General features: G+C 46.9%; 1 protein-coding gene and 1 pseudogene across 1 annotated transcript in view; both read left to right on the top strand.

The window, feature by feature from the left end:
* The window catches only part of zeb1b (zinc finger E-box binding homeobox 1b), a 214,801-nt gene that overhangs the window by 120,074 nt on the left and 81,908 nt on the right, over nt 1-12,819 (top strand). The window contains exon 2 of the mRNA XM_068014511.1: nt 8,834-9,040. Within this exon, the coding sequence (XP_067870612.1) occupies nt 8,834-9,040 (207 nt within the window). The remainder of the gene's footprint in view (nt 1-8,833; nt 9,041-12,819) is intronic.
* Nucleotides 2,557-2,688, top strand: LOC137351959 (U2 spliceosomal RNA; annotated as a pseudogene).

Consider the following 12,819-nt stretch of genomic DNA (forward strand, 5'->3'; position numbering starts at 1 on the left):
AGGAAGGATGTTTCCGATGGTGGGGGAGTCCAGAACCAGGGGTCATAGTCTAAGGATACGGGGTAAACCTTTCAGGACTGAGAGATGAGGAGAAATTTCTTCACCCAGAGAGTGGTGAGCCTGTGGAATTTGCTACCACAGAAAGCAGTTGAAGCCAAAACATTGTATGTTTTCAAGAAGGAGTTAAATATAGCTCTTGGGTCTAAAGGGATCAAAGGTTATGGGGCAAAAGCGGGAACAGGTTACTGAGTTGGATGATCAGCCATGATCATAATGAATGGCGGAGCAGGCTCTATGTTTCTTGTTAATATCCCTGCTAATATGGTATTTAGAATGTAGCTTTTCTATACTAGCGAAGACCAGCAAAACCTTTGTGGTGAAATTAGTGTCTTTATTGCAACAGTATTTCTTTAAAACCCCTTCCTATGCCATCCTTTTCATGCCATACTCATGCCGTTCCTTTCATCCCTCTTATATCATCCCCATCCCCCATTCCATACTTTGCATGCTGCCCTCTCCACCCACCACCACCCCACAATCCCTCAAGCTTCCCTTAACTTATGCTGTTTGTTTTTTTTCTCCTCCAACTCCCCACCTTTGCCAACACTGCTGCCGTGGACACGCCCTGTTCCGCAATTAATGTAGAAAATACCACTTGGGGTTTGTTTCCAAATGTATTTTTGGAGTGGGACAGTGTGTACTCGGCTTCACGCTTTAGTATAAATTTGAAATTGTCGTATTATTGTTTTAACTGGCATGTATGGTTTGTTGCATTACACTTCGAACACATTGGTTTCAAATGTTTGCTCATTTAATGCTAATCTTGACATAATTTTGCTTCCTTCCAGCAATTAACATTATTTCCTTTTTTTATTCGCCACTTGTTGCGTTTTTATCATAAATTGGTAAAAAGGGTCTCCTACATCACAGTTGATAAACTTCCAAATTGTAGAAAGGAATCGTTTGTTGCAAGAAATGGACAAAAAGAGTAATAAATTAACACATTTACTATTTTATAGTCAATAAATGAGTCTAAAAAGATTCTGATCAACATGGAAGTACCAAGTAGTTTATCACATGCTAATTAACTACTGCGGTAATCTGGAATCTAAACAGCCTTTATAGGTTTTGCAGGTCTTGACTTCCTAAATCAATATCCCATTTTCACATGTTGCTCTGCACCAATTAGCATGGCATACCTTGATTTCTCTGTCTCACTGTATTAATAGAAGCAAAAGATTTAGAACAGTCAAGTGACACGAATCAACACAGTAATGCAATGACTTTGAATTAGGAAACTGCTGGCAGTATGCTAAATTTCTTGAACTTTTGGATGATTGATATTTAATCCGACAGTGTCTGCAAACAATAAAGAGTGAATTTATCTTAATGTGCAAATTTCTAGTGGCGAGTGTAGTTCTCATGTATTTTGGTTACTAAGTTTATTACATTCAGTAGGTTTAATCATTTGACTTGTTAAAGTTTATTCAAATTATAGGCACTCTGCATATTTTGTTTTTATCGAAGATCAGTGACTTCAAATGTGTCCTATGATTACTAGATCTTAATACATTATATGATTAGAAAATGTTCTCAAACTTGCAATAACAAAGGAAACGTTTTAAGGCACAAAATTTTTAAATTAAATAGCTTGATTTAAGAACTTCAGCAGTATATCTATATAACACTTGATAACTCTGAACATTTTTAATATAGCCATTCCTCGAAGTTTGGATTCTGCTTCATCAGGGCCATAACTTGTACTTCATTCTGTTGAGTGTGCATAGCTTTTTTTTTGTTAGCATGCAGTAGTGATTTAGGTCTGCATAGTAAGGCAAGTCAGTTTTTTTTAATTTCCAAAATATACTTTATTCATAAAAATCTGTTTTTAAGAAAAAAATGCATGACTAAACAGTTTCAAACAGCACCAAGTCAAAAAATACAAACCGTGCAAAGGAGATCAGTTTCCTTCAATACAATCATGAGTTACCTCAACCCTTCCATTTCATTTGTCGTGCCGGATACATTTTTATATTTTACAGCACACAAAATTTTCCTGATACAGTTCGAGGGGTTTCCCTTGGATCCAGCCCCTCCGTTCAGCTTGGTGGGGGGACCTTACACAGTGGTCTTTCCCCATTGAGCCTTTGCTGCGGCTGCCCCAAGCTTTAGTAGGTCCCTCAGCACGTAGTCCTGGACCTTGGAATGTGCCAGTCTGCAACATTCGGTCGTGGACAACTCTTTGCGCTGGAAGACCAGCAAGTTTCGGGCAGACCAAAGGGCGTCTTTCACCGAATTGATAGTCCTCCAGCAGCAGTTGATGTTTGTCTCGGTGTGCATCCCAGGGAACAGCCCGTAGAGCACAGACTCCTGTGTTAGAGCTGCTTGGGATGAACCTCGACAAAAACCACTGCATCTCTTTCCACACCTGCTTTGCAAAGACACATTCCAGGAGGAGGTGGGCAACCGTCTCTTCCCCACCACAGCCACCGTGGGGGCATTGTGCGGAGGGGGCGAGACTTCGGGCGTGCATGAAGGATCTGACTGGGAGAGCCCTTCTCACTCTCGGCCTTTTGGCTAAGATCAAGTGTAGTATCTGTTCTTATCAGTGCTTACTTGGTTGAGAAGAGACCATGATCGTTGCCTTTTGATCCTGGGTAGGCTTTGAGTAAAATGGCTATAACCATTCTTCGAGCTTCAGGCCTGGGAGTGCGCAACACCGTTCGGGTGGTCGTGAAGGACAAGGAAGGAGATGCACCGGTCGATCGCACCTTCTTCATCAAGAGGATCCTCCTCGAGTGCTGTGGATTTCAAGCTACGGACGTCTTCTGCCTGCAGGATTTCCCCAGCAGTGGATACTTCGACGTGACGTTCTGGAACGTGGCGGGATGCATCAAGAAGGCGTTCAAGGAGAAAGGGGACCGGGCGCCAGTGTCGATCCTCACAGTGGAGCCGCTCTTCACGCTTCCGTCACAACGGGACCGGGTGGTGACGATTCACCTCTACAACCCCCATGTTCCAGTGGTGGGTGTACTCACCTTTCTCGCCAGGTACGTCGAGGTGGCCGGCAGCAGCACTGATGTCAAGGACCCCTTTGGGATTTGGACCAGCAAGCAGCAGGTCAAGGTCACCTTGAAGGTTGATCCCAGTGGAGCCATCATCCACCCTCCCTCCAGCTTCGCTATCTGGGGAAGTCGAGGCTTCTTGGTCTATGCTGGGCAGCCCAGAGTTTGCCGTACCTGTGGCAAATCTGGTCACGTGGCAGCCAACTGCAGCACGGTTGTTTGCAAGAACTGCAAGGAGGAAGGCCATCAGACCAAGGACTGTAAGCAGACTAAGTGTTGCAACTTGTGTGGTGCGGCAGGCCATCGCTACAAAACCTGCCCCAAATGCTGCCTCAGTTATGCTCAGGCAGCAAGATCCAAGGAAAGGCCGGGAGAAGGTTCGACGAAGGTGTCCGGTGTTCGAAAGGAGATCAGCAACCTTCTCCGCAGTGAGGAACTTCAGCCTGAGAAGGAGAAGGAAGGGGAGGCAGCTGAAACCAGTGACCCAGCACCTGCCCTGCGCCTGGAAACCCCTCCTCCACAGACAGAATCAGTGGAGGAGGAGGCAACAGATGGACAAACAGGTCAGTGGAAAGTGGTCCAGAGGAAAACCACAAAGTTAAAACATCCAAAAGCGGAACAGGCCAACACCCAAACCAGTGGCAAGAGGAGGCTACCTTCTGAATCAGACTGCAACAACTCCTCTTCACTGGACGGGGGAATGCTGGAACGACAGCCCCTTCAAAAGAGGCGGCAGAACTCCAAGGAGATGGAAGATAAAGCCCCCCAACCCACTGGCACTGGAAGCTGTGATGGGCCTGGCATGCCCCAACCCCAAAGTGCCACACGTAACGACGTGGCCAACGCATCCCAGCTCCGGGGCACCGAGAGCAAAGACACGTCTGGCGCACCTCAGCTCTGGGAAGCCGGGAGCAGTGATGTTTTCGAGGAGGAACAGATGGAAGCAGCAGAAGACAACCCAATCTTTGCTGACTACAAGACCCCCCCCCGATGTCACCCCAGCGGAACAAACCCTGCATGACAAACCAAGAGGGGTTTCTGAGCCCAACCAACATGAAACTGCTTGCGCACACGATGAATATGCAGGAACATCCCGAAGGACTGGGACTAGCAAGGACAAATGGTATGGGAAGCAACAACTAACTTGAAAAAAAAAATGGCTGTAAGAATTGTTTCCCTTTAATGTGCGTAGCATTAAATCTACTACGCGATGTGTTTCAATCTTAGATTACCTCGCCAAGGTCAAAGCCGACCTACTGTTTCTACAGGAGTGTGGAATACCACACCTCAGCACCTACAGGCAGTGGTCGCGATGGTGGTCCCACGGGCCATCGATCTGGTTGGGGGGTAATGATTGCCGTTCCTCCGGCCTGGGTATTCTGCTGCAGGTAGGTAACTTCACCATCTCTGAAGTTAAGGAGGGGGTGGGCGGTCGCCTGCTCATAGCAGACGTGATGTACAACAACGCTCCGCTCCGGTTGATCAACGTTTACGCCCCGGTACAACGCAGCGAGCGGCTGACCGTCTTCCAGCATCTCCCACTGCTGCGGGCGAAGTCCAGGCCAGTCATCCTAGGCGGTGACCTCAACTGCATCATCGATGTGGCTGGACGATCTGGCAGCGACGACAGCAAACTGGACGCAATGTCCAGATTCCTAATAGAAACAGTTAAAGATGCCAAACTGCACGATGTCTTCAGCAAACCTGCAGACGGAGCGCAGTGCAGATACACATGGTCAAGATCGGACGGGTCTGCCCGTTCCAGGATTGACTTCCTGTCCCGTGCTGTCACGGTCGGATCCACCGAGGTCAAGACGGTGTTTTTCTCCGACCACTGCCTCTTACTGGCCCATTGAGCCTTTGCTTTTTTTTTATTTCCAAAATATACTTTATTCATAAACATCTGTAAAAATTACATTGCCAGACAGTTTCCATACAACACCAAAAAATACAAACATTGCAAGGGAGATCAGTTTCCTTCAATACTGTCATGAGTTCCTTCCCAACCCTTCCGTTTCACAATTGTCATGTCAATTCCAGTTTTACATTTACAGCAATTCAGAATATTAACGATACAGTTCGAGGGGTTTCCCATGGATCCAGCCCCTCAGTCCAGCTTGGTGGGGGAACCTTACACTGTGGTCTTTCCCCATTGAGCCTTTGCTGCGGCTGCCCCAAGCTTTAGTGCGTCCCTCAGCACGTAGTCCTGGACCTTGGAATGTGCCAGTCTGCAGCATTCGGCGGTGGACAACTCTTTGCGCTGGAAGACCAGCTAGTTTCGGGCAGACCAAAGGGCGTCTTTCACCGAATTGATAGTCCTCCAGCAGCAGTTGATGTTTGTCTCGGTGTGCGTCCCTGGGAACAGCCCGTAGAGCACAGACTCCTGTGTTACAGAGTTGCTTGGGATGAACCTTGACAAAAACCACTGCATCTCTTTCCACACCTGCTTTGCAAAGGCACATTCCAGGAGGAGGTGAGCGACCGTCTCTTCCCCACCACAGCCAACGCGGGGGCACTGGGCGGAGGGGGCGAGACTTCGGGTGTGCATGAAGGATCTGACGGGGAGGGCCCTTCTCACCACCAGCCAAGCTACGTCTTGGTGCTTGTTTGAAAGTTCTGGTGATGAGGCATTCCGCCAAATGACTTTGACGGTCTGCTCGGGGAACCATCCGACAGGATCCACCGTTTCCTTTTCCCGTAGGGCCTTGACATTCCGTGCAGACCACTGCCTGATGGACCGGTGGTCAAAGGTGTTTTTCCGCAGAAACTGCTCCACGAAGGATAGGTGGTACGGCGCCGCCCAACTGCATGGTGCGTTCCGCGGCAATGTGACCAGGCCCATCCTTCGCAACACCGGGGACAGATAGAACCTCAGCACGTAGTGACACTTGGAGTTTGCGTACTGGGGATCTACACACAGCTTGATGCAGCCGCACACGAAGGTGGTCATCAGGATGAGGGCCACGTTGGGTACATTTTTCCCGCCCATGGCCAGAGATTTGAACATCGTGTCCCTCCGGACCCGGTCCATTTTAGATCCCCAGACGAAGCGGAAAATGGCTCGGGTGACTGCCACGGCGCAGGAGTGGGGTAAGGGCCAGACCTGCGCCACATAGAGCAACAACGTGAGCGCCTCGCACCTGATGACCAGGTTCTTACCCACAATGGACAGAGATCGCTGCCCCCACATGCCCAACTTTTGTCGTACTTTGGCTACTCGCTCCTCCCATGTTTTGGTGCACGCCCCGGCCCTTCCGAACCATATCCCCAGCACCTTCAGGTAATCTGACCTGACGGTGAAGGGGACAAAGGATCGGTCAGCCCAGTTGCCAAAGAACATGGCCTCGCTCTTGCCGTGGTTAACTTTGGCTCCCGAGGCCAGTTCGAACTGGTCGCAGATGCTCATCAGTCTGCGCACGGACAGCGGATCCGAGCAGAAGACGGCGACGTCATCCATGTACAGGGAGGTTTTAACCTGAGTGCCTCCACTGCCTGGGATTGTCACCCCTCTTATGCTCGCATCCTTCCTAATAGACTCAGCAAAGGGTTCAATACAGCAAACAAACAAGACCGGGGACAGAGGACAGCCCTGTCTGACTCCAGATTTGATCGGGAAACTTTCAGATTCCCACCCGTTGATTGACACTGCGCTACTGATGTTTGTGTAGAGCAGTTGGATCCAATTGCAGATTCCCTCCCCAAACCCCATTTTGGAAAGCACGTCCATCATGTAGGTGTGCGATATCCTGTCAAAAGCCTTCTCCTGGTCCAGGCTGATGAGGCAGGTGTCCACCCTCCTGTCCCGTACGTAGGCGATCGTATCCCTGAGTAGCGCGAGACTATCAGAGATCTTCCTGCCGGGTACAGTACAGGTCTGATCGGGATGAATCACCAACTCCAGAGCAGACTTGACTCGACTGGCTATGACTTTGGACAGAATCTTGTAATCAACATTAAGCAGTGAGATGGGCCGCCAATTTCTGATTTCTGCCCTCTTCCCCCTTCTGCTTGTAAATGAGAGTGATGATGCCTTTTCTCATGGTCTCTGACATGCTGCCGGCCAGGAGCATACTCTCGTATACTTCCAGCAGGTCCGGGCCGACCCAGTCCCACAGGGCCGAGTACAACTCGACCGGTAAGCCGTCGCTCCCGGGGGTTTTGCTCGTCTCGAAAGACTCGACGGCCTTTGTCAGCTCGTCCAGAGTTAGCGGCTTGTCCAGTCTCTCCCTCCTGCTGTCATCTAGGACCTCTGTGATAGATGACAGGAAGGACTGGGAGGCTCTGCTGTCTGTGGGCTTCGCGTCATACAGCCCAGCATAAAAGGATTTGCTGATCCTTAGTATGTCGGACTGCGAAGACGTTACCGAGCCATCTTCTTCCTTCAGGCTGCTGATAACAGAGCTCTCTCTGTGTACCTTTTGGAAGAAGTAACGCGAGCACGTCTCATCCTGCTCGATGGAGCGGACTCTGGACCGGAAGATGATCTTGGAGGCCTCCTTGGCAAAGAGCGAGGCCTGCTGGCTCTTCACCTCTTGGAGGTCCTCCTTGACCTCGACCCCCATTGACTGCAACCGGAGTAGATTTTGCATAATTTTCTGGAGTCGGGACAGTTCCCTCTGTCTCTCACTCGCCTTCTGAACACCTTTGTGGATGAAGAACCTCTTGATGTTCTCCTTCATCGCTTCCCACCAGTGAACTGGAGACTCAAAGAGGGGTTTCACGGTCCTCCAACCTTTGTAATCCCTTTTGAGTTCCTCAAGCCTTTGCTGTCACAGTTAATAAGAGCTCCACAATAATGTCACTCTGTCCTTCAACAACACCAACATATATTCAGAGCTTCATGTTTGCCCTGCTTTAAACTGTGTGTTCCTTTCCACATTTGATCTTTATTGCTTCTAAAAGGTAGTGTTATCTTAGTAATTTTACCTTATTTAGGGACTTTAGTAACCTTTGATTTCTTTTTCTCTCATCCATACTTGGATTTCTTTTGCAGCAATATTGCTTAAAACCATTTGCATCTTTTGGTGTTATGTACTAAATACTTAATTTGCATTTTGGTAACTTTTCACTTTCTTTTATCCTGTATTTACTAACCACCTTAAATCTTTAGTCAGACTCTTTAATTTCATATTGGCATGTTAAAACCTGGAAATCACATCTATGGCTTTATTTAAATGTTCAGAAGCAGTGGCTTATGACCTCAATAAGCTTAGAGTTTATTTTGGTGTGATCAAGGTGTGTGAATTACCATCATCTAACACTATTTTCATTCCCTAAAGGGGCAGCTTGCTTTGCAACATCTTACTGCAAGTGATAACAAAGTTAATGGAGGGAAATACTCAATTAAAAACAGAAAATGATGGAAATATTCAGCAGGTCTGGCAGCATCTGTGGAGAGAGAAACAGAGTGAACGTTTCAGGTCGATGACCATACATCGATTCTGAAGGGTCTTGGTGTTTAAATGTTGAGTTATAATTCAATTTTTTAAATCAAGTTTTATTTTAAGAATGTAGCATGGTAAGCTTTAGCAATAAGATCAGTGGATTGACAGTTGGATGACCTGAAATCAGATTTCAGTATTGAGATCCTCTCTTCTGTGCAGGTTGTTTTGTTGTTGTATTGTTGAGGGACATGGTGACTTCCTTGATTTTCTTGCCTTCACAAGGCATTTATTCGAAGTGACTTCCATTACTGCATTGTAGCATGAATCACCTAGGGTCCTGACGCTGTGCATAATCATTCGATTATTTTGTTTTTTTTTTTGCAGTCACCAACTATAATAATGTTGTTGAAGCAAGTTCAGACACAGATGATGAAGATAAATTGCATATTGTGGAGGATGAGAGTGTGACTGATGCTGGAGATTGTGATACAAATGCACTGGAGGATGACTTGCCAACAAAGCGCACAGTGTTGCCAAGGAAAGATGACACAGATGAAGAAAATGAAAGCACCAATTGGAGAGATGAAGATGGTAGGTACATTTCAGATTCGTGTTTTGAAAGAATAATAGCACTTTTCTTTCCAATATGGTCGGGTATTGTGGTACTTTGGATTTAGACTATCCCATCATGAATGATGGTTAAAAGTCAACTCAAAAGATCATTTTGCTCGAACATTTGTAGTGTAGTAATGATCATAACATTAAGCACACCAATGATTCCTAAACCTAAAAGTAACTTATAGACTGCTTTGTTCCTTGTCGATAGCTTTTTTTCTGAAGCCAGTGATTCATACAGGACTATGGTTTTAGCATTGCTAAACTTTTAGTTCTTCACCCTCGCAGTATTCATGTGCAACTATAGAAATTAAGCTAGGTTTTCCAGAGATTTTAAGGAACCCAACGCTGGCACCAAATGGGTGCCCTGAGCTTGCACTTACAATCAATGCACCCAACTGCGCAATCTTCCAGCATGTGGCCTCCTAATTGGTCACCTCTATGTTCAGCGTCCTATTAAGGATGGCAGGCGGGCTCTCTATACTAAAAGCAGCAATCAGAGGGCTGGCAGCTCTGGAACCTCAGCAGCCCCACCAGATGTAGGCATTGCTGAGGCCGGTTGGGGACAGCAAGGCGCCTCGGCATGGAGGTGCCCTCGGAGGCGTGGATACAAATGGAAAATTAAGAGGGCCCCTTGGAGTGGAGTGGAATCATTTGGGCTGTGAGTGCGGCCTTTCCTGCCTGTGACCCCATCAGTGATGCATGGAGCTTCTGATGCCGATAACCCTTCAGCCTGCTGCAGGGAAACAGCCTCCATTGAATTTGTGGCTTCCGCACATCTCCGTGGAGTGGGCAGCTGATTCTAATCCCAGTCCTCTCCTGGGGAAGTTCCTCGGCAGCAGGAATGCAGTGGGGAGCCATTCCGACACCGCTCCCCCCCCCCCCCCCCCCCACTTTCTCAAAAGCCTGCCACCACGGGGCTGGGAAAATTCAGTCCTAAATGTTCATAACCTATTTGATTGTGTTCAACTCTGATGCCTACCACAGAGGCTTATGCCCTGGTTCAAAAGGATTGCATTCACGCATTTTAAAATAATCTAGAAGAGACAGCTGAGGCATTGCTAAATGTCTATAACGATATGCAGATTTTGTCTGTCCGGACTGTTTCGATTGGTCAGTTTAAGGGGTGAGTCTGTTGGTGGGTTAATTTGGTGGGCGGTGCCTGGTGCAAAAAAGAATGCTGAATAAATGCAAATCTTTTTTGTCTTTGGGGGGAGTCAGTAACAGTGCAAACTAAAGGGGTAATGGCCTTTTCTTATTACATATTCTCTCATGCAGCCGAGAATCTTATAAAGAGGTCACTGATTGGCCAACTGAGTGCAAAAGCTGTCAGATTACTTCTGAATAATGTGTTAAACTGACGGAGGTGAAAAATCTTGTTTGCTAGAGCAGTCTATACACAAAAGCAAAAACTTGCATTTAAATAGCACCTTTAACTTAGTAAAATGATGGTTCACCAGATCTTTATCAAACACCATTGGACACAGAAAGAGATTTTAGGGCAGATGATTAAAAGCTTTGTCAGAGGTTTAAGGATTGACTTAAAAGGAGGAGAGAGGTAGCAAGTTTAGGGAAGGAATTCCAGAACTTTAGGGCCTGGACAGCTGAAGGCATAGCCACCAGTGGTGGAGTGATGAAAATCTGGGATTCTTAAGAGGCCAAAATTGGAGGAGTGGAGAGATCTCCGGAGGGTTGTAGAGCTGGAGGAGATTTGGAAAGTTAAAGAAAAAGGACAAGGCAATAGTGCAGGGTAGCGATAAGGGTAATGGTCACCAGTGTGTGACAGGAAGGGACAGAGCGTACAAACATCAAGAGTGTACTAGCAAATATGGCCAGAGTAGGGAAAAATGGCTTTAAACTTATGATGCGATTAGGCAAGATTTAGGATGCGTAGGATGGGGAAGGAAACTGCAGGGGATGGGAACAATCGAAATGTGGAGCTTATTCAAAGAGCAGCTACTGCGTGTCTTTGATAAGTATGTACCTGTGAGGCAGGGAGGAAGTAGTCAAGCGAGGGAGCCGTGGTTTACTAAAGAAGTTGAAGCGCTTGTCAAGAGGAAGAAGAAGGCTTATGTTAGGATGAGACGTGAAGGCTCAGTTAGGGCGCTTGAGAGTTGCAAGCTAGCCAGGAAGGATCTAAAGGGAGAGCTAAGAAGAGCAAGGAGAGGACACGAGAAGTCATTGGTGGATAGGATCAGGGAAAACCCTAAGGCTTTCTATAGGTATATCAGGAATAAACAAAGAACAAAGAAAATTACAGCACAGGAACAGTCCCTTCGGCCCTCCAAGCCCGCGCCGATCCAGATCCTCTATCTAAACATGTCGCCTATTTTCTAAGGGTCTGTATCTCTTTTCTTCCTGCCCATTCATGTATCTGTCTAGATACATCTTAAAAGACGCCATCGTGCCCGCATCTACCACCTCCGCTGGCAACGCGTTCCAGGCACCCACCACCCTCTGCGTAAAGAACTTTCCACGCATATCCCCCCTAAACTTTTCCCCTTTCACTTTGAACTCGTGTCCTCTAGTAATTGAAAAGAATGACTAGAGTTAGATTAGGGCCAATCAAGGATAGTAGTGGGAAGTTGTGTGTGGAATCAGAGGAGATAGGGGAAGTGTTAAATGAATATTTTGCGTCAGTATTTACAGTAGAGAAAGAAAATGTTGTCGAGGAGAATACTGAGATTCAGGCTACTAGGCTAGATGGGATTGAGGTTCACAAGGAGGAGGTGTTATCAATTTTGGAAAGTGTGAAAATAGATAAGTCCCCTGGGCCAGATGGGATTTATCCTAGGATTCTCTGGGAAGCTAGGGAGGAGATTGCAGAGCCTTTGTCCTTGATCTTTATGTCGTCATTGTCGACAGGAATAGTGCCGGAAGACTGGAGGATAGCAAATGTTGTCCCCTTGTTCAAGAAGGGGAGTAGAGACAGCCCTGGTAATTATAGACCTGTGAGCCTTACTTCGGTTGTGGGTAAAATGTTGGAAAAGGTTATAAGAGACAGGATTTATAATCATCTTGAAAAGAATAAGTTCATTAGCGATAGTCAGCACGGTTTTGTGAAGGGTAGGTCGGGCCTCACAAACCTTATTGAGTTTTTCGAGAAGGTGACCAAACAGGTGGATGAGGGTAAAGCAGTGGATGTGGTGTATATGGATTTCAGTAAGGCGTTTGATAAGGTTCCCCATGGTAGGCTATTGCAGAAAATATGGAAGTATGGGGTTGAAGGTGATTTCGAGCTTTGGATCAGAAATTGGCTAGCTGAAAGAAGACAGAGGGTGGTGGTTGATGGCAAATGTTCATCCTGGAGTTTAGTTACTAGTGGTGTACCGCAAGGATCTGTTTTGGGGCCACTGCTGTTTGTCATTTTTATAAATGACCTGGAAGAGGGTGTAGAAGGGTGGGTTAGTAAATTTGCAGATGACACTAAGGTCGGTGGAGTTGTGGATAGTGCCGAAGGATGTTGTAGGGTACAGAGGGACATAGGCTGCAGAGCTGGGCTGAGAGATAGCAAATGGAGTTTAATGCGGAAAAGTGCGAGGTGATTCACTTTGGAAGGAGTAACAGGAATGCAGAGTACTGGGCTAATGGGAAGATTCTTGGTAGTGTAGATGAACAGAGAGATCTTGGTGTCCAGGTGCATAAATCCCTGAAGGTTGCTACCCAGGTTAATAGGGCTGAAAAGAAGGCATATGGTGTGTTAGCTTTTATTAGTAGGGGGATCGAGTTTCGGAGCCACGATGTCATGCTGCAGC

The sequence above is a fragment of the Heterodontus francisci genome, chromosome 2 (genome assembly GCF_036365525.1).
Source record: "Heterodontus francisci isolate sHetFra1 chromosome 2, sHetFra1.hap1, whole genome shotgun sequence".
Taxonomy (NCBI): domain Eukaryota; kingdom Metazoa; phylum Chordata; class Chondrichthyes; order Heterodontiformes; family Heterodontidae; genus Heterodontus; species Heterodontus francisci.